Below are 21,312 nucleotides of genomic sequence, written 5' to 3' on the forward strand. Positions count from 1 at the left end.
CTAAATATAGCTATAGATTAGAATGATTTGTCACAAGACATTATGCACGGTAGGTTCTGACATGCTCAATAGCACATGCTAATTTGGTGGAAAACATTAATCCAAATTGATTCTTTTTAAACATTTACAGTATGTTTGCCTCCACTACAAGTAGCAGTGATATATATATATATATATATATAGACACACAAACACACATACACACAGTATCTCACAGGAGTACACCCCTCACATTTTAGTGACAACACTAAAGAAATGACACTTTGCTACAATGTGGTGAGTGTATAGCTTGTGTAAGTGTACATTTGCTGTCCCCTCAAAATAACTCAACACAGCCATTAATCTCTAAACCGCTGGCAACAAAAGTGAGTACACCCCTAAGTGAAAACACCATTATATATATATATATATATAGCGAGAAAGTTTGGATATGAAATAACATTTAACAATATGTAGTAACCAAATCAATGTTAAACAAATCAAAATTAATATGTTGTAGATGCAAAGTAGCCAAATAGCCCTTATACAGCCTGGAGGCGTGTTTTGGGGAATTGTCCTGTTAAAAAAAACATAGTCCCACTACAAACAAACCAGATGGGATGGCATATCGCTGCAGAATGATGTGGTAGCCATGCTGGTTGAGTATGCTTTGAATTCTGAATAAAATCACAGAAAGCAACATCAGCAAAGCACCCCCATACCATTACACCTCCTCCACTATGCTTCATGGTGGGAACCGCACATGAAGAGATCATGTGTTTACCCAATCTACATCTAACAAAGACAAGGCAGTTGAAAACAGAAATCATAAATTTGGACTCATAAGACCAAATGACAGATATCCACCGATCTAACGTAATTTCTCTTGTTTCTTGGCACAAGCGTCTTCCTATTGGTTGCCCTTCAGTCGTGGTTTCTTCGAGGCAATTTAACCATAAAAGCCTGATTAATGCAGTCTCCTCTAAACAGTTGATGTTGAGATGTGTCTGCTAATATGTGAAGCATTTATCTGGGCTGCAATCGGAGGAAGTTCAACTGCGGATTTGTGAGGCTGGTAAATTTAATAAGTCAAGAGAAACAGCAGTTTATTTGAACTGTTCTTGCCGTAATATGGGCTAGTACATTACAGACATATTGATGGTCTTCTGCATACCCTCCTCACATTTTCACCCTCTGTACACCCACCCTAACGCATTAAGGAAAGAAATTCCCCAAATTAACTAAACCGAGCACAACTGCTAATTGAAATGCATTCCAGTTGAATGCAGAGAAGGCAAAGACTGTACAGGAGGTCATTAGGGCACAGGGTGATTACTTCGAAGAATCTGCAGTACAAAAAGCATTTTGAACTGTCACACGTTTTTGGACACTACATGATTCCATAGGTATTATTTTATAGTCTTGATGTCTTCACTATTATTTAACAAAAATAAATACCCTTGAATGAATAGGCGTGTCCAAATTTTTGACTGATACAGTGTGTGTATGTGTCTATATATAACAATATAGTGCCCATGGACAATCTTGATACATTCAGAAAAATAAGTACATGGGCCATGTACTCTAATCTAGTGACCAACTGGTTCATCCGCCGTGGCCTAGTTATCGCCATCTCCTACTTTGTCAGGCGCATCAGACCTTACTTGTGAAGTCTCCCCATGCAAGTCATTACAGTGTTTGTTTATCTCCTGCTCATGGCCTCAAAGGACAACAAACCTTGTTAGGGAAGCTTTAAAAGTGGAAATAAGGCAGACATTTCTGCTGTCCCACAACAACTTATTTCCATAATGCGCCGCTCATTGAGGACGTGTTGCCCTCATTAAGAACCTCGCTAAGGAGCAGATTAGCAAGGCATTAGCATACAGGAGGGTCCTACAATATAATTACTTTGCATTTCACAGTACAGAGATGGAGACGGTTGGGAGAACATGAACTCATTTCAACAGGATATAAACACCTAACTACGTACGGCGTCACAGACTCCACCATAATGGCACCCTGAAGCTTCATCATGAAGCATAAAGTCAAACAGGCCTTCGTTAGCCAAGTCAAGGGAGCTCTGGCCTGGATAGTTTTAATGGCACATACCATTGCAGACGGGAAAAAGAAGCACCCACCACCCCACCGGTTCTAATTAGTGATAAGTGAAGGGAAACAGAAGTCCAGTAAGTTTGGAAGAGCACTGGAACAATGAGCCTGTATAGAGAGCTCCATGAGGCCGGCACCTCCGCAATTGTCGTGGGCCCAGTATATAGCCAGGGGGGCCTGTATGTAGTCACTGGGCCAGTAAACAGTCGGGGACTCAGTATATAGTCGTGGGCCAGCTCAATAAAAGCCAGTCCATGCCTATACGAACCAAGTCCTACTAGAAATGTGTGAATAACATGTGACCAGTAATGAGCTATAATATCTCCAGGCTCCACTGATGCATACATTCACAATCAATCACATCTAAAAGTGAGTCTTTGAGAGATATTCAAGGTAAATTATTGGTCTTTTTCGACAAATTTGAAACCTTATATGGCAAATACAACTATTGCTTTTGTTTTCAAAATAAACTTATTGTGTAACTATTTCCAGCAGAAAAAAATTCTTCAAATCATAACTGTTCATCCATTATGCATTGTGTAATGATAGTTCGTAAATAATATAATTTTTCTCAAAAAATTTGCTTCCCATAATATTTTCCTGTTGGTCTAGGAAGCACTCACACATTTTCTTGAACCGTCAGCAACATTTCCAAAGTATTCTTCCTGTGACTTTCATCTCCAAATCAAGACAGTTCGGTAGTTGACTTCAGAATGTAAAGCAGAGCCGCTCCAGTCACCTTTGAGCTGCCGTTCTTTTATGCTCAAGTCCTGACAGAGATAGAGACCCAGGCGTGATAGAAGAGCCCCTGCTAAGAAATCAGCATTGCTTGAGTTGCTGATCCCCATTTCAGGTCAGGCACAGTCACATCAGACTTGTCACGCAAACTCTGTAAAGGTCTAAAGTACAGAGGTTGGATGTTTCCGGAAAGAAAAATATGGATTTCAGATGGGTGTGAATGGGATTTAAAATACGTATTCACAGTGTTACCAGTATTAAATGGAAAAACCTGGACTTTAACTGTTAGAATCTTTAATATGGTTGGACTAAAATGCAAGAGTTACACTTCAGACAGGTAGTAGACCGGCATCAGACCATAAACAGAGTTAACTTGACTTTCTGAGCTTTAGGGATAAGAAAGACCCAAAAAATTGAGGGGGAAATGGTTTCCTATGGAGTGTTTTTTCCAGCACAGCTGTGACTAAAAGGATTCTGGGTTTTTTGACGAACAGTAATAGTGAGGAAACTGCCTGGTTGGAGTAATTGCCAGAGGCAGAGAGCTTTTTTTCCCTCTTCTCCACACCTTATCTTCTCTTTCTGCTCCACACCAATGCGACTTTTTAGGGGCTGCAGAGCTTGCGGTCTTATCAAGGATTCCCAGGTCCCTGCTATGAGTCTAGGTACTGTCAAAATCACCCTATATCATTCCAACAACAGCACAATGAAGCTGACATACACATTCTGGTTACAGGTTTATCATACCCAACAAAAGTCTGCTGTCTCCTGGAGTCAAATTCCGACAGAATTTGAAAAGACACCAGTTAATTGGCACATTATCAAACTATATCCCCGCCCGAAAAAATACAGACCCAAGACATAGTGTACTGTAGACACTAGATCGTAAACTCAACACAAGTCTATAGGAACAGTTATCCTGGTCATGGAAATAATTGATCAGTAATTACTGGGAAAGACTGAGCATTCATTTGTAGATATTATTAGGTCTCGGTAGAACATGGATCACAAAATATTGAAAGCACTTGGTTGGTGAGCTTCATTCAGCTTGCCTGGCATATAGCTTCCGCACCTTTGGGACTATTCAATTGGTTGCATTGCAACTGAAAAGCAAATTCATAAAATTGTGAATATTTTTTAAACATTTAAATAGTTGGCACTAATCTGACATGCATACAAATGCTCCTGTTAAAATCCCAGTCTCGCATCCTAATCTACTCGTGTAAGAATTTATATTTTTCACATACTTCGAGATGACAAATTAATGCATGATATTCTGAGCCATACAGTAGGCACAGTTAATCGAGTACTGTCAGTGCCAAAGCAGGGGCATTACAGTAAAAGTACTGCCTTTGGACGCATGTCTGCAAAAGGCAGATACCTTTAAAAAAAAGTGAAAGAGGGGAGTATTCTTCGTCCGTTGTTCATTGGCTACCCAGAAAATCACGCAATGAAAATGCCCGTAGCACCTCAACCCGCTCCAGTTCAGACAAAAACTTGTGATTACAGTGATGCCTAGAGATGGTTTTCCATTACTCCATCGCCATGTGATCCAATTAAAAAAGCCTACAATCCTGTTGGGCTTTCTATTTGCAAAACCACAACCAAATGAGAGGGTAAGTGGGATGGGGGCGAGGGGGGGGGGCAGATGGGGGTCGGAAAAGGGCCAGAGAGAGGGTGTAGGCGAAACCCAACTCTTGGCCCAAGACCCAAGATAGACCTGCAGGATGTGTTACGCCTGGAGCATCCTGCCTAGGGCCACAGACTTGGAAGAAAAACCACACGCCTACATAAAGATGGTTTATAACAAGTCACTGAATAGAAACATGACTAACTCCTACTAAATGTTTTTTTTCTTGTAAAAAGCACTGGATGGAACACAACAGCATAGAAAAATGGACTGCAATCTGAGCAGCTCATGGAAATGCTAAAGAATCAAACATTTCAGTACTTGTTTTGCCAGTTGGAATTATCATATACAAATACTTTCAAACTAAGTCCATACACACGACCAAATGGGATTTAAAAATATATATAACTTTCGCAGTTAAACATGTAGCTAGAGATGCTTGGTCTGGTATGGAAATTGTGTCAGACTAGTTTCATGAATGTAGTTTTCATAGCTGTAGGGATTTCTGAAGAGAAATACATCATTAGTTTGTGCAGAAAAGGGTCAGTCTGGCACTAACAGTAGTTCATAAATTATTAAATTTTTCAGAAATTAGACTTTATAATTGCTCTTCAACTGCATTATGTGAAGAGCAATTCGCTCCTAAAGAATAACATTGGGCAATATCCCAAATTGGAACCAAAAGGAACCTGGTTTCTGCGTGTTTGTCAATCTTTCGTGTCAACTGCCCTTCACCTAACCCACAACGCTTGACACTTGCCTGAAACACTAGACGATTTTAGGTTGCTGGGCTGATGACATTTAGGATGGACAGACAGGGACAATTACTGAGACTGTTGAACAGATGCTGTGGGTTTTGCACGTTAACTACAGCAGAAGCAGTTTAAAACAGTCCCCTATAATGTGGAATGAATAATTAAAAAAGGGCACTGTATAGCATCCCGCTGAGCACCTTGATGAGGCTAGCACATTCAACTGAATAGCCAAACAAGTCGAATTGCTTGAGCTTTGAGTGTGAAGGTTACGTAAGCACATCTGTCATAAACGTATTCTTAGTGTCGACTCCTTAACAAGCAAACCTAAAGATAGGGGTTTCAGGGGGTTCCCATCTCAAAGGGTGGGCGGGATCAAGGGAAGCCTACTATGTACTGTCATTCTAACTAGACCATGAGAGGTGAAATTCTTCGTAAGCGTTATTCTTCACGCTGAAATCAGATAGGACGTTCAGTTTCCAGTACAAAAAAAAAAAAGTTGGGGAATTTGTATGACCCCTTACAAACAGCCAGTTATACTGCCTTCAGCAACGAATTGCTGTTATTATTTTTTTGCGTTATTGTTTCTGTGAAGAGTTAGGTAATGTGTTTATGGCCATTGTTTACACGTAGAAATCCTTACTCCGATGTTTGTTTTTCGGACAGCCATTTCACGCGGTCCATTCTAGCCTAGCATTTGGGGCTCGTGACAGCTAACGTGGGTCGGGTTGCTAAAACGTTTCGTTTTAACTGTAAACTCGCATAGCAGCTATGCAAGAATGAGGAACACTGATCAGTTTTTTTTCCAGTGAATAAAGATTGAACGGTATGTTTAGAGACTTGTTCCTTTGGTGAACATATGTACAGCAGCTAACGAAGCATTGGTTTAATAACTAAGTCTACTGCACTGGTGGCTAACGATGCAATGAATATACATTACTGTACTGGAGTGCCACCTGGACGACTCAGATTTGACAGCGTTGTCATGTGGTTTATCATTATTTTTTATACCGTTAACTAGCTAGCATGCTATACAAGAATGAAGAACACCGGCCGGCTTATATGAGTGCAGAAACAATTTACGTTATAATTTAGAGCATCTTTGGCTTAGCTTGGCAAAAGTTTCATAAGTGGCTAACGGATAATTTTTTATTTTTTATGACTATTATATATTCTGGGCATGAATACTTTAACTATTAGTTTTGAAAGCAAGCACGGGGAACAATTACTACTGCTGGTAAACATCCTTTCCGTACAGCGAATAACGATATCAGCAGATTTCGGACTTCCCAGTCCAGAAATGTCCACAAGCTAGGTTGTGCAACTTCGCGATTGGTTCTCCCATAGTAATGAAGCATAGATGGGACGTATTCTATCCGACGTCTCAATAGCCCCGCCAGCTTACTTAGGACCAGTGCGGGGGAAAAAAATCAACGCACTTAACACTAGTTATGGTGGTATTATGTGCAGCAGCAATTTGGTCCAGAAAAAGGATAAACGATAAAAATTAGGTGGGTAACATTGTTCACGCATCAGTAATTAGTGTAGAAATGTATGATCACATACTTAACTGTACATACCATGTTTTTAATGAACAAGAAAGCTAATCCAGCCTAACCGTACCTGTTGAGCTACGTACATTTACAGTATCAGAATTCTGTTAAATTAGCGGTCACGGCTAGCTTGCTACTGTATCGTATGAAAATTTTTTGCACAAAACGTATGTGAAATCACGCGTTTTCATCTAAAAACGTGTTTGGGCGATCTTGGGTAGTCTTTGTTCACAAAAAAGTGGCCTTGTATCTTCTATTTCTGTCCTCCGACTACTATACTACTGTTAGCCTACCAACTTCAGTGAGCTAGCTTGCTTCGTTTAGCGTACTGTTACTAAAATCATTATTTCTACAATGAAATGAAAATATTTATGTACATACAAACAAATACGTGTATTATAATTTAAAATCACAGTAAAGTGTTATCTTTGGAAATAAATAAATATACATGTGCACTATATTTAAAGTACTATCCTGTATCTTACTACATTAGACCATTGCCATGTTGTACTCTTAAATTAACTATTGAAAACTATTTCAAATGAATTTTGAAATCAAAATAGTCATTTTACGCATTATGCTATTCAAAACAGTGGCTACATATTAAGGAAATGTAACGGTTACAACAACTGAAATGGCACTTCTACCATGTGTTTGTTTGTAGATTGTTTAGAACAGGTCCCAGGTAAGATGGATGTCAGATTGCTCCGTTCTGATTTATAGGGGCTCTATGACATCAGCCCAGATGTTCTATTATCTATGGGTTCACCCAAGTGAGTCTCCTGCATGATGATCTAGAAGTCACAACATAGAAACAAAACAAACTGGCGCCGCGTTACTGGCCCGTTCATGCTAGACAGGCGCCGCTAGAAAGCGGTAAGGATGAGTAGATCCAGTGCAGGAAACAAACGATTCGGCTTTGTTTCCACGATTCCCTGTGTACCTTTCATGCATATAATTCACGGCATGGTCAAATTGGTGGCGTGAATGGGATATTATTTGTTTCTTCGTAACAATACCACATACACGCATAGCATAATTGGGTAACTGAGAAGTGAGACATTGTTAAACCATAAAGGGGGTTTGCAAGTTAGAGAGCTGGAAAATGTTTTTTTAATGAATTCACCAACATCACTGCAGACTTGTTCACAGACTCAATACCTGCATTAACCTGTCTGGGAAAGTGCATGACTAGGGTAGGTGGCTTTGGTCTTTTCATGTCTCCCCCCCACCCCATTGAGATAGACAAAAGAGCTGATTTCAAAATGCATGAATTGTATATAAGTGGGATTTTTATCTCTATAAAAAAGCTGTATAAGACCCTGGCTGTATTACTTAGTGGCAAGACAATAGTTAGTATTATTAGTATACCCCTAAATGGTACTTCAGGACAAACAAAAGAACATTAAGTAGACTCACTTGACTCATAAGTTGCACTTTTTTTTTCTCCACACCCAAGAATGCATTTACCTAACTTTTAAAAGACTAACTTCATTGACACCTGAAATAGGACGGTGTGAATACAAGAGGAAAAATAGCTAAATAAGTGATTCAGTGTTAGTGTTTCTAAGTAGGAATGTAAAAGGCAATGACACCAACAGGCTGAGGGAATGTCATCTAGGTCCCGAGCCTTATGCCCTATTAAACGCTGTGAAGTGATTAAAGCGAAATTCATTAAAGAGATTTGGCAGTTTTCACTTGTAGGTTAAATCCTATGCCTAATTAATACATGAAAATAAGTTAACATTTGTGAAATCACACAATGCATTCACAATGAAGCATTATTGAGAACAAAGAGGTAGTTTTATCATTTCTATTTCTTTGTCAAAGCTGGGGTCTATTTTAGATTAGATTCAACTTTATTGTCATAGAAAAGTACAGTACAAAGAAATGCAGTTTGCGTCTAACCAGAAGTGCAAATAGGAGTGCAGAAAAATGTACAAGAATATGTATATACAAGTGGAATGTATAGGTGTGAAATTAATGCAAATGCAATATGACAATTATACATGTGTGGCAGAAAATTCCAAAATTAAACAGAAAATGTACAATTGATTGCAGTATTAATTTCATAACTTGAACAAAAGTTCAAAGTGCACTTTACATTCAATACAGTACACCAATCAGTGATGTCCATTTGACTTCATTCAAATAACTTTTAGAGAGGGATTATATTTGAAATGAGGCGTTTCATACAAACAATTGTTATTGACTTTGAGAATCTGGGTATTAGCAGAGAGCTTCTCCCTCTACAACATAGGCCTCTTAAAGAATGCTTTGCCTCTCTTCAGTTCGTCAACCAAGTAACACCACAACAATAAGCAACTTCTCTCACATCTACAGAACCCTTCATCTAGCTTTTTGTTTTGTAGGAGTCATATCTCTGGGCTTCCTATCTGCACTACCTATCTCACCTCAGATTACACAGGAATTTAGCATTGCTTTGAAGAAGCATTGATGCAATAAAGCTATCCGGTCTCATCATGCAGAGCTTGCTGGCTTTTCTAAGCTCCGTCTCTGAAGAGAAGATCCCAGCGGATAAAACCCAACAGGGTGGGGGGTTCCAGTATTGTGTCCACACGGCCTTTGTGATCCAACAACCGATTAGAACTCCTGCTATTAATAGAACAATAACAGAGGCCTATGGCAGAGCAGAGGAACGTGGGTAAATTGCTTACACGTTCATTCCGAGCCATCCCATATTTCATTGAAAAGGCGCAGTGCAGCAGAAAAAGGACCGGTTAATGCGTTTAGCCATTCTATGCCACTGTAAGCAACATCGCCATTACTTGGGTTTGATTATGTTATGAGTCGATACACCGGGGCCAAGGATGAAACATGGGAGCAGCAGAGATGAGTTTATAGCTACTGTGTGGATAGACGGTATAAACCCAGAGGGTAATACTGTTCTGTATTGACGTAGGCAAGCTTTCATTAAATCAATGTTGTACGAAAATACATGCGCGTTATCAAAACGAGAAAAGCTGAAGAGAGACATACTGCATATTCTTTGAATGCCCGCCAACATTTTGGGCTGGGGGGGGTGGGGGGGTTAAGGGAATAAAAATAATTTAGCTTTACCAACATTTCGAAAGCTGGACATTTCGTGACTAAATCGAAGCAGTAACTGTTTGGTGTTGAGAAAGGCGCTGTTTGTGTTCTGGTGGGAACATCACACACGAAACAAAAAAGGGCATCTGGAGAGGGGGATGCTGTGGGCATCTCTTTAGGCACTCCAGTGAAACCTGCCCAGCCATTTCCCATGGAGCAACCTGATGTAGAGAGCGGAGCATGAAAGTGACATATTGATGCTGCTTCCTCCATCTATAATTCATCTGTTTGCTCTAAACAAAAACGCCTGCATGTGGGGTTTGATCAACACAGTGTGTCCGAATACTACAGAACCAAACACTACAGAGACAAAGGACCCTCAACCTCATTTAAAACTGACCAGTCCCCCCACTTCACTGAATTACGAATGGTACATTGATTTTAAAACACTGACACTCAAAATAGTTTATTGTATGGTGACATGGGTTTTATGTACAAAATTTAAATATGTTGCTTAAATAAGTGTTCAACCCATGTGCTGTGGAATCTCCCAGCTGACAGAGATGAACAAAACAATTGCTATTGTCCTCCACCTGTGAAACACGGTCACATTTTCCTTGTCACATTTGACTGTCACAATTATCTGAATAAAAAAAAAAAAACACAATGTTGAGGTGTCATTGATCAGGTGGTCAATATAAAAATTATGACCAATGAGCATTCAGCAGAAGTTAGAGAAATAGTAATACAAATGCATCGATTAGGAAAAAGGTACAAAATAAAAGCATGGTGGTGGTGGACTCAGGATAGTCAATGTGGAGATATGCCCACCGAAACACATTTAATGCCTTTCCTGGTTCTTGTCGTCATGATACACGCTCAATTAAGAAGTCTAAACCGGAATCCTTATGCGCCTGAGGGAACACCATTTTCTACTCTGACTGAGCTTAGAAGCACCCAAGCAGTCATGTGAAGACACTAGAGCATGACAAGGCATGGCCACCATATTTGACTAACACCCTTCTCTCGCAATGACGTAAGCGCACTTCCAGTCAGTCACTTCACGGCTGACAGTTACAAATATTAACGCCAATCTCTCTGTATAGAATATTAGGTCATCATGCGTAGGTGTCCTCACTCGCTACATACGACAGATCATGTCACGAGCATCAACTTTAAAAGTAATGTGCATCGTTAAACAATGACACACTGAATAACGCGCAAACAAGTAAAGCAGATGCCAGGGAACGGAAAGAGGAGGAGATACACGCAGATGAACAGGGAGGGAGACATAACACCCTTCTGGCCCAATGCATGGATTCACTGCATCTATTGAAAATGTCATGACTCATCTTTGGTACGTCTGAAATAGCTGGGCACACAATCAGCCGAACACATCACTCATCCCATATCTCCCTCATTCGGGCCGCCTGGAAGTCAAACCACGGATGAAAGTCTGACACAGGAGGTGGTGCCATCGCTGTCGGTGAGCAGCGCATTCATATCGGCACACCTGGAGTGATATTCAAAACAAGTCCTGTCATCGAATCCCATTTCTTTTTACACTCTCCCTTTTTCAGAAGTGCGAATCGGAGGAAACCGCTGCGCTGTTGCCTCAACCTAGCCGACAAGCTAGCCCCGACTGAACCCCCCCCCCCCCCCCCCCCCCCCCGCGGTGGTTTGAAAGAGGTGTGTGTAACAGTGAGATGCCCCGAGAGATTTAGCTCGGCGAACACGGTACAGTCAATTTCATTCGGCCGAGGTAAACGCACAACAAACACACGTGAGCCATAACAAAATGACTAGCTTGGCTTGGCCTGATGAGCAGCGGGTGCTACGCGCTACCACCAGGGCCAACGGTCAACACACAGCCCTTCCAAGAGGGTCCCAAGTCGGAAAACAACGCGCTCAAACTGGACGAAAGACTCGCCATGCGCCTGGATATGTGGACCCACCCATGCCTCCATTTTAAAACAGTACACATTCAGGAGCACGCAGGCTACACTTTGGCCCCAGGAGGAGGGGACAGGGGAGGCTTGACGGCCGCTATTCAGGACTGTGGAGCCTCTTCTGTGTGGCAACTCTGCTGATTGCCTAGGCATCCAGCTTGAGCTCTCTGGTATGCAGACACTGTGGCTGTGAGAGCTGGAGAGCCTTGTACATTTTTTTTTTTTTACAGTAGGCTTGTGGGAAACAAGTGTCCGCCATGTCAAACATCTACAGCTGCGTCTCTAAAAATCCAGTATGTTTAATAGAGTTAATGCGACCTGACACTGGACGTGGCTGGCGCACCATATCAACCACCTGTTGTATCTTACCGTAGCACTGTTGTTTGAGGAACAAAGGCACTCACTTTAACAGTTTAATACGAAATACTTTTGTGGGGGGGGGGGGGGGGGGTAACTACACTACTCTGTCATTTATAACAGAACCCTTTAAAACAAGGATATGAAAAAGAACTCTGTCAAGAGAACCACCGTTTATTGTGCATGGGCGGTTCTTCATTGGCAATCTCTCACTGTGCAGTTCCAACCCACGAGTCACTGCAGCCCCTCACAGTGAATTTAGATGTTCTGTGGTTCCCAGCCCTATTAAAAGTTCTCCGGCCCATAAGATGTAAACACCTGAAGAGAGCATGCAGTAAAAAGGGACGAATGTAAAATGCAAGAAAAAAAATTTAAATAACGCCCTTAGTATTAAGGGCTAACACGCACGCACACGCCTTTAATAACATATTAAAACTGTTTCAATATAGTAACGCATACATAAAAGTACACAAAGTTGTGTTTCCAACATTGAATGTAGCATACAGACAGAAAGCTAAATATACTGTATGCCCAAGATAATTCTACAAAGATGAAGTCACAGAAACGGGTACGATGTATAAACAAAAAACATTAGACAAAGTAATTCAATATGCACTTCACTTCAATGACACAGCCTTCAGTGAGATGAAAAGTTATGATTTCTCTCCCCACTCGGCAATCAGCAAGGCTCATTTGATATGTCAGAATGCCTGGAAGCGTGTGCTAACAGAGAGGGAGGAGAGTCAGTCCAGAGCACCTAAAACAACACCTCTAACAAAAACATTGGCTAACACCTAGAGAGAAAAACAGCGTCATTTGGCAATTTACAATGTAGAAAGAAATGTGTCGCACGGTTCAATAAAACAAGCTCGGATTACGAGAACCAAGATCTGAGACCAGACAAGTCAAACAAACGGGAATTAAAATTTGCCTTTGGACGGATTTGCCACCTTCCCCACTCGTATCTGGATGTCAAACATGTATCGTGGGTGTGCTAAACACCCACAAATCCCCGAAGCTCTTTGAGGAGCACAGAACTGGGGGGTAGCGATGTGAAGGAAGGGGGAATCAATGGTCCCTGCAGCAAATAAAGCTGTGACATCACTGTTTGGGTAAGAGGACCATTATACCACAGGGTACTACATATCACCAGAGGAATGGATAATCACTGAACAATGGGCACCCTGAATGACATCCCAAAAGAGAAAAAAAACTAATCACCAAGGGAGAAAGGAGCCCAAAAGATGGCTGCACAAAGCATCCTGGGCCGCGGAGAGGAGGACGAGACTCAGACAAGGGGTGTAGTATTGTACCCTTTGACGGGGGGAGTTTGAGGGGATTTCAGTCTGCTTGCCCGCCTGACTAACTGATGGCCACCATTTTGGTTTAAGATATCCGATAGATTGATTGCCTAACAAACAAAACCGGCAAATGAAAGGAAGACGTTTCATGTCTTGTTAGCAGCGTTATTTTGGGACTGAGGTGGGGGAGGGGGTGGGGGGGGGGTGGGGGACCGAAATCCTTGTGCAACTTTTAGGGCATCGCGTTTTAAACTTGCAGTGATCGCATGTGGAAAAGACAGGAGAAGAGCGTCAATGCTTTCAATGGAGATGATCACAGCGCCTCTTTGCAAGTCGAAATGCGATGTTTAATTGCATTCTTTATCTCTAGGTGATATTAAAAGGAGGTCACAGGCTTCACTAGGAGAATTCCAACAAAGAGCTTCCTCTCCTCGGTGGCTGAACCCAGAAAAAAATAAATTAGAATCAAAAGTCTTTCAAGTCAGATGCTTTAATAGAAAACAAGTAGGTTTCGTGAAATGCTGCGGAATTAGTTAGGTGCTCGATGCCTGGGAAGAGCTTTACAGGAAAATGGAAACCAACAACAATACCGTCTCATGAATAAGTCACAATGGAGAAACAGAAATATACAATTAGGCATCATCTATTAATAGTACCTACACCAAGACGGGTGCAGGAAAATACTGGGTTATTGGGGTAGAGTACAGGATTAGTTGCAGAGGTTTGAGATGGAGACCAAAACATGAGACAGAAACAAGTCCTCAATACACTGGGACATACTTCATGAAAATATCATAAAACTTGGGACTGAAGTCTTTGTGCTGTAATCAACATAATGCACAATAAACATAAATTATTGACAGTCAGCTCAAAGGCCAAGGAATGAATAAGTATTTTACGCTTCATACTGAAGGTTACATTAGCACACTGCCAGGTTTGTAATAAATACCAACGTTTGTTGTGTCAATAAACAGCATGTTTAATGAATGAACGAATCCCCTGAGCTGGTCCATTTAGAGGGAGTAGCAGTGAAATGATCAAACAAACAGAGAAGGACCGGGAGAGGACCGGGAGCCCCAGTCTGTGGAAGGATTGTACAATCTCAGACTCCATCGACACTGCAGACTGGATGTCCTTTTTTCATGTCATTTAGCCAACACACTTAGCGAAGCGAGACTTATAGTGCAGCTGAACAGGGTTCAGTGTCTTACTCAAGAGCACAACCACAGATTGTTAATGGGGATTTGAACCAGCAACCTTTGGTAACTGGTCCAACACTCTAAACGTCCTGTTACCTCCAGGCTGTTACTAGAGGAGACCATCATGGTACCGCGCTGGAGGTCAGGTTGGTACTAGAGGAGACATGTCTGGTACTGAATAGGAGGTCAGTCTGGTACTAGAGGAGACGTTCCTGGTACTGTATAGGATGTCAGGCTGGTACTAAAGGAGACATGCCTGGTACTGTATAGGAGATCAGTCTGGTACTAAAGAAGACGTGCCAGGTACTGAATAGGAGGTCAGACTGCTACTTCAGGAGACGTGCCTGGTACTGTAAAGGAGGTCAGTCTGCTACTAAAGGAGACATGCCTGGTACTGTATAGGAGGTCAGGCTGGTACTAAAGGAGACGTGCATGGTACTGTATAAGTCAGGCTGGTAATGAAGACGATGTGCCTGGTACTGCATAGGAGGTGTGCCTGGTACTGCATAGGAGGTCAGCCTGGTACTGCATAGGAGGTCAGCCTGGTACTAAAGGAGATGTGCCTGGTACTGTATAGGAGGTCAGGCTGGTACTAAAGGAGACGTGCCTGGTACTGTATAGGAGGTCAGGCTGGTACTGCATAGGAGGTCAGCCTGGTACTGTATAGGAGGTCAGGCTGGTACTAAAGGAGACGTGCCTGGTACTGTATAGGAGGTCAGGCTGGTACTAAAGGAGACGTGCCTGGTACTGTATAGGAGGTCAGGCTGGTACTAAAGGAGACGTGTCTGGTAATGTACTGGAGGTCAGGCTGGTACTAGAGGAGATGTGCATGGTACTGTATAGGAGGTCAGGCTGGTACTAAAGGAGATGTGCCTGGTACTGTACTGGAGGTCAGGCTGGTACTAAAGGAGACGTGCCTGGTACTGTATAGGAGGTCAGGCTGGTACTAAAGGAGATGTGCCTGGTACTGTACTGGAGGTCAGGCTGGTACTAAAGGAGACGTGCCTGGTTCTGTACAGGAGGTCTTCCTGCTGCTTGTCCTCAGGGATCAGGCTGACGAAGCGACACTGATCATGTGGGAGTTCTCCAGCGCGGCTGCTTGGCTTCCAAATCAATAATGTACAGCTGCACTCCTTTCCACCAGCAGCTCTCCTCTTTCTCCTGTTTCCTCCATCTCAGAGATACCATGTCACCCTACTGGAAGACTATCACGCTATGATGAAGTAGTTTCCCTTTAAATCAACATTACATACCGAATTGGTCACAGAGATGTTTCTCATTTCATCATATGCGTGCAGAACATCTTAGGAATTCAATTGCGTTGGACATTTTTGTTTCTACAAAATAAAGCAAGTCTGTGTGGGTACATGCTTGTTCTCCAATGTAAAGTTGAACCAAAAAGCCAATCCTCCGTGTTGACAGGAGAGAGACTGGAAAAAGCCTGTATCTATAGTGGGGCAACAGTGCCCCCTACTGCCTGACAGAGGAATAGCCTCCCAGTACAGGAGCGGTGAACTGTGGCTGCTCCCCTCATACTCGGCTGGCCCCGGGCATGCAGCTATCTATTCCCAACAGGGCCCATGTAAGTGGATTTAAATAAATTAACACGTTTTACTTGCTTAAGAGAAAACGTTGAGGTGAAAAAATGAAATCCTCCCGTCACATCTTTACGCACGAGATAAAGAAAAACACATCACTGTTACAGCTCGCAAACCTGAACGGATGCTATTCAAATGTGTCTCGTTTTGCATTGTATCAGTTTTGTGTGAGGGGGAGACAGAACTCTTGTTCAGTACTCTTTTCTTTAACACCATAAACTGGAACACTTAATAAACCTGTAGATATGTTACTACTTTCTGAAGGACAACGTAGAGACATGCCCATCTCCACTACGGATAACACAAAGCTTATCTGAGGGACTGTCTCATAAAACTCCAAGGACCCTAAAAGACACAAAGCCAGGCACAAACAGTATGGAGAATGAGCATCATCCATCTACAGAGAAAAACAAAAATGAATGCTTGGAAATTCAAGTACGATCGGATACGCTATGACCGTATATATTTTTTTCCATTTCTTTCTATACACAACATAAACTTGTTGTTACCATAACAACCACAGGGTTAACAGTGTCTGATGGAGATCTGCGGACCCTATCCATTTTGAATGACATCCATACAATCAGCAGACTATCCATTTTGAAAGACATCCATACAATCAACAGACTATCCATTTTGGTCTGCTGATACTGTGCAGACACAGAGCCCATGTAGGACTGAAGGAGAAGCAGACCCTGGAGGCCATCATTAACAAGCACTCCTTTCAGGACAGCATTAGTGTCAAGAGGGATGCAGAATTAGCATCCATTTGTAGGCTTGGTTATGTCCCCTGAGTATAGCTAAGAAAACAACCACTCTGTTTTTAGTGAGTAACAAAGTGTAAGAGTGAGACACACAGAGGGAAAGAGAAAGAGAGATAAACAGACATGCAGAAAGACAGAGAAACAGACAGACAGACACACAGATAAACAGACACACACACACTCACTCGCACAGAGAGACAGACAGAGATAAACAGACACAAATACAGAGAGACAGAGAGATAAACAGACACACACACAGAGTGAAAGAAAAAGAGAGAAAGACTATTTTACCTCAGAATCCTCATTTCTGACTCCAAGCTCCAGCACTGCATGTGGATCCTTCAACTTTGCTTGTCTGGACTGAGCCATCTGAAGGTTGAGTTCCCACCCAACATGTTCCAGCTGCCAAGCACACAGACACACAGATAAACACACAAGACAACAACAGATACATAACCATCTTAAACTACATGTAACAAATGAGACAGACACTATCCATCTTGACAAACAGTGGAATAGATTAGTAAATATATAGAAAATACAGTGGTTTCTTCAATAGAGATCCAAGAACAGGCTTGCAGGTGATGTAATAGTGATGCCAGCTAGGTAAGCTCATGCACGGAACACTGTGTGGTCTAATGGTGCTGTCACACTCAAATGCACATGGCTGCACTCAGGCCAAAGTCACTCCAACAACATATACACAGGGTTTAATTTATTTATTTCATCTTCATTCAGTCTTGCCTACAACACTGTCTCAAATCTAGATTCTGAATTTGGCATTTCAAGAAAAATTAACAACTAAATAATTTTTTTTATCTGTTCTCCCCAAACCCTGGTTTGGTCCGGACTTGGCAAGCTCGCCTGGAAATATTGCCATGTTGCTCCTCTGGGTGGAGAAACTGTGGACTGAGTGCTGAGAGCAGGGAGAGTGCTAAGTGTTTTATGAAGAGTGATACAGCAGTTCTGTGCGGTCCCAGGGCATCGCCAGTGGTGACGACACCATCCTCACCCTCCAGAGGGGAGAAAACACTAACAAGTACATCCCAAACAGCCACCGTTCCTCCGCAGAGTGCTCGACTTTTGCCCCGGGCCCACGGTTAGTGTAGTGCACAGGGAATAAGATGTAATTTAGGTCACCCCGGAAGACTCCCTTTCCCGATGGGCGAGGGAGAGTTGAAGATCGCGTTATGTCTACCTTCTAGTCAGAGTGAGCACACTACTGGCCCAAGCCAACAAAACGAGACGCAAGATCGCCAAGAGACAAGGAAAGCCCAGCTGATGTTTGCCCCACTCCCAGGCTATGATTGGCCTATACGTAACTTGCCTTGATGCTCCCAGTACCACACCCATCAACCACCAGCAGTTTGGACAGACCAGCACTACAAAAAAGCAACACTACAGCACCTGGGGGCCCCAACAGAGATTGTGATCCTCTTTAATGTTAAAAAGATCAATGCCTATTTCCTATATAAAACATTTTCAACTAATAATTAAACGGGTAGGACTTATTTCTCAAGTCTTACACTAGAGAATTATTTAGATGGCATATCCAGGGCATTGTATTCTCCTGTAGTTGATACATAAATTACGAATAGGGCCTTTTAATAGTTTCACAATACTTTTTATTCTAATGTAAACTATTTCAAAGATTTTGCCTTTATGCTATTTCTGAACAAAGTGCAAGATTTGTTTTCAAGCATTATAAAAAAGTTTTTTATTATTTCAATTGGCAAAAGAACATTCATTTTGTATTAACGCATATTAAAAATATATAAAAACATAAATAGCATTTCTATGATGTGTTGTACGTCTTAAATAATAATAATAAGAATGTAAATAAAACCAAAACAACATTGCAGGACCAGATTTGTCACAACCGCGGTTTACATATTATGAGGAGGAGAATCAGTCAAAGCTTCTCTCACCTTCCTGGGGGCAAAAATCCTCTGCCTGACCTTTTCCAGGACATCTGGTCCGGCAGCCTTCCAAACGAGGCAGAAGGCCTCAGCCTTCTCAGAGGAGAGATGGATGCTCTCTAGCTGTTGCTGGAGGGACACTGGCTTCACATTATGATAGACAGCCTGCAGAAGGGTACATAGAGAATCTGCACTAAGGCTCAAGGCACTTTTTATTGAGTTGGCTTAAAAGGATAGTGTACAGAAATTACACATTGGTGCCTTTACGCAATACAGGCCATCCAAAGGCTGTTCTCAAAGGCCAGCGTTTGTTGTCAATTCCCGTTCAAGTCATGGCACTGATGTTCACAAATTATTTAAATTGTATATGTTACAATATAATATCTGTTCTGGCCCAGGAGTCCTGAGAATGGCGGTGCTGTTGGCCAGCACTGTGCAGGTTTACGAGGAGAGTATGTGGTCGCCGTGCATCAGCACACTTTTGCACCTCCTTGTAATGGCTTAGGTGACTGTGAGCCCAGGTAGAGCCCCAGAGCATGGATTACTGTAAATCTATAGGCTCATTACAGGGTAAGGAAACCAATGTGTCACTTTGTAATTTGGGTGAACTTACCCTTTAATACAAGCCTGGGTGCATTGTGTATTTCGGCCAACATCCCACTCAGGGCAACCTCAGCATGCTTAACTTGTTTAGATACAAAATCTACACCTACTTGATTGCAGCATTTTATGAGAAAAAAAATACTGTGAAAAGAACGTATTATTCGATAACTTCGCATCAGCGTTGCTCTTCTCGGGTGAATGTCTTTTTGTATCTAATGACATTCATCCTTTACGGTTAATTGAACTTTGCAATAACCACTTATTGTTTGCCATGCATTTTAGAGTGAAAAATCGAGTTCCAGTTAACGCATACATTTTAAAAGACTATGTGGAAAACATCTCAGTAGTAATGAGTAAATTCTACTCAATTACAAAGGTATTGTCAATAGTCAGCGCTGAGACAATGCAAATAATTAAGATAACAAGCGTTAGTTAAGGAAGGCAACAGGAGAGTTATTTTAGGCACACTTTAAAGAGGAAGGGTTTCAGACACTATCCTTGCCTCAAGCAGAGGTTCCCAAACTAGGGGTCGCGACCCCATATTCTCAATCAGCGTCAAACTGGGAACCGCGCTCTAAACACCCAATAGGAAAAGCGGTTAAAAGGCTCAATGAGCAACAATGAATAAAGACTATTTATTCCAGCTAATCTGAAGCCAGCATCAAGTGATATTTACCTGCTCTAGAATGAAGGCAGCAGTCTCCAGCACAAGACTGAGCGCCTGCTTGTCCAATGACAGAGCAATCTGCAGTTTCTGCTCTTCCTCTTCACTGAACGTGCGCTCTTCCTGAAGGACACAAGTAACTACATCATTCTTTGGAAACATGTACACTATAAAATAATTTGTCAAATAGGTGATAAAAAAAACATTCCTGGTGTCAGATGGTCCCAGAAAACCCCAAAATAGTATTCTGGACATCCAAAATAAGGTGAGTATAGTCTGTGCGAAATTCTGTTTCTGCTCTTTTACCAACTAATCCTTGTAAAATTGTCAGGCTTCAACGTGGAGATTAATTCAGCTGATTCTGATGCAGAAATATTTAGCAAAACACACATCATATATTTTGACTGTATTATTTTAATAACATGGACGTGGGAAAGAGAACCCAGAGAGACGTGTTGGAGGAGTATGGCGGAGGCTGCGTGGACCCCTTGAAGCTGCTGCTTTTGGCAGAAGTGACTGGGGATCCTAATTAAACCCTAAAGCCAGTTTATTTATAACCATTACATTGCATAAGATGAACTTCAGGAGTGATTTTCATTGCTTATGCCATATATGATCCCATGAACCATTCATAGGTTATACACAGCTCAATATTTAAAATGAATACATTAAAAATATATTATTTGGCTAATTTCTGGAAATGACATTTCAGATGCTCTCAGTGTCATTTCATTCTCAATCATTTTGGAGATTTATGTTTATTTTGGGGCCCTCCTGCGGCTTGGCACTGTCTCAAGTGAGCAAGTTCGTCAACTCTTCCCTCAAAATAAATCAGGGGCTGAGGGGGCAGCTTTTGTAAAGTAGATTTATTCAAACTAGGGAGTCCCCGGAAGGAAAGGCAAAGGCGAGTGATTAGTGGTCGTCTACTACTCTGCAAATGAGGTACAGTGATTGTCACACCATTTAGATCTAGTTGTCTGAGTAAACGTTTTGGAACAAGCGTGATTGAAGAATGTGGCCAGTAATACAACAAGTATTTACGAGAAGTTTATACTACATGACGTCCAGTTCCATAGGAACACATTCAAGTGTTTAGATCAAGTTCACATTTAACTCCTCCCCGTAACACCCATCGGACATTCGTCACAC

At 41.8% G+C, this 21,312-nt stretch overlaps 1 protein-coding gene across 1 annotated transcript in view; it reads right to left on the reverse strand.

Annotated features, from left to right (window-relative positions):
• Positions 1-21,312, reverse strand: part of commd10 (COMM domain containing 10) — a 30,925-nt gene that overhangs the window by 8,842 nt on the left and 771 nt on the right. Inside the window, 3 exon segments of the mRNA NM_001303828.1 lie at positions 17,269-17,379; positions 18,906-19,061; positions 20,176-20,286. Of these exon segments, the coding sequence (NP_001290757.1) occupies positions 17,269-17,379; positions 18,906-19,061; positions 20,176-20,286 (378 nt within the window).

The sequence above is a fragment of the Esox lucius genome, chromosome 13, assembly GCF_011004845.1.
Source record: "Esox lucius isolate fEsoLuc1 chromosome 13, fEsoLuc1.pri, whole genome shotgun sequence".
Taxonomy (NCBI): Eukaryota; Metazoa; Chordata; class Actinopteri; order Esociformes; family Esocidae; genus Esox; species Esox lucius.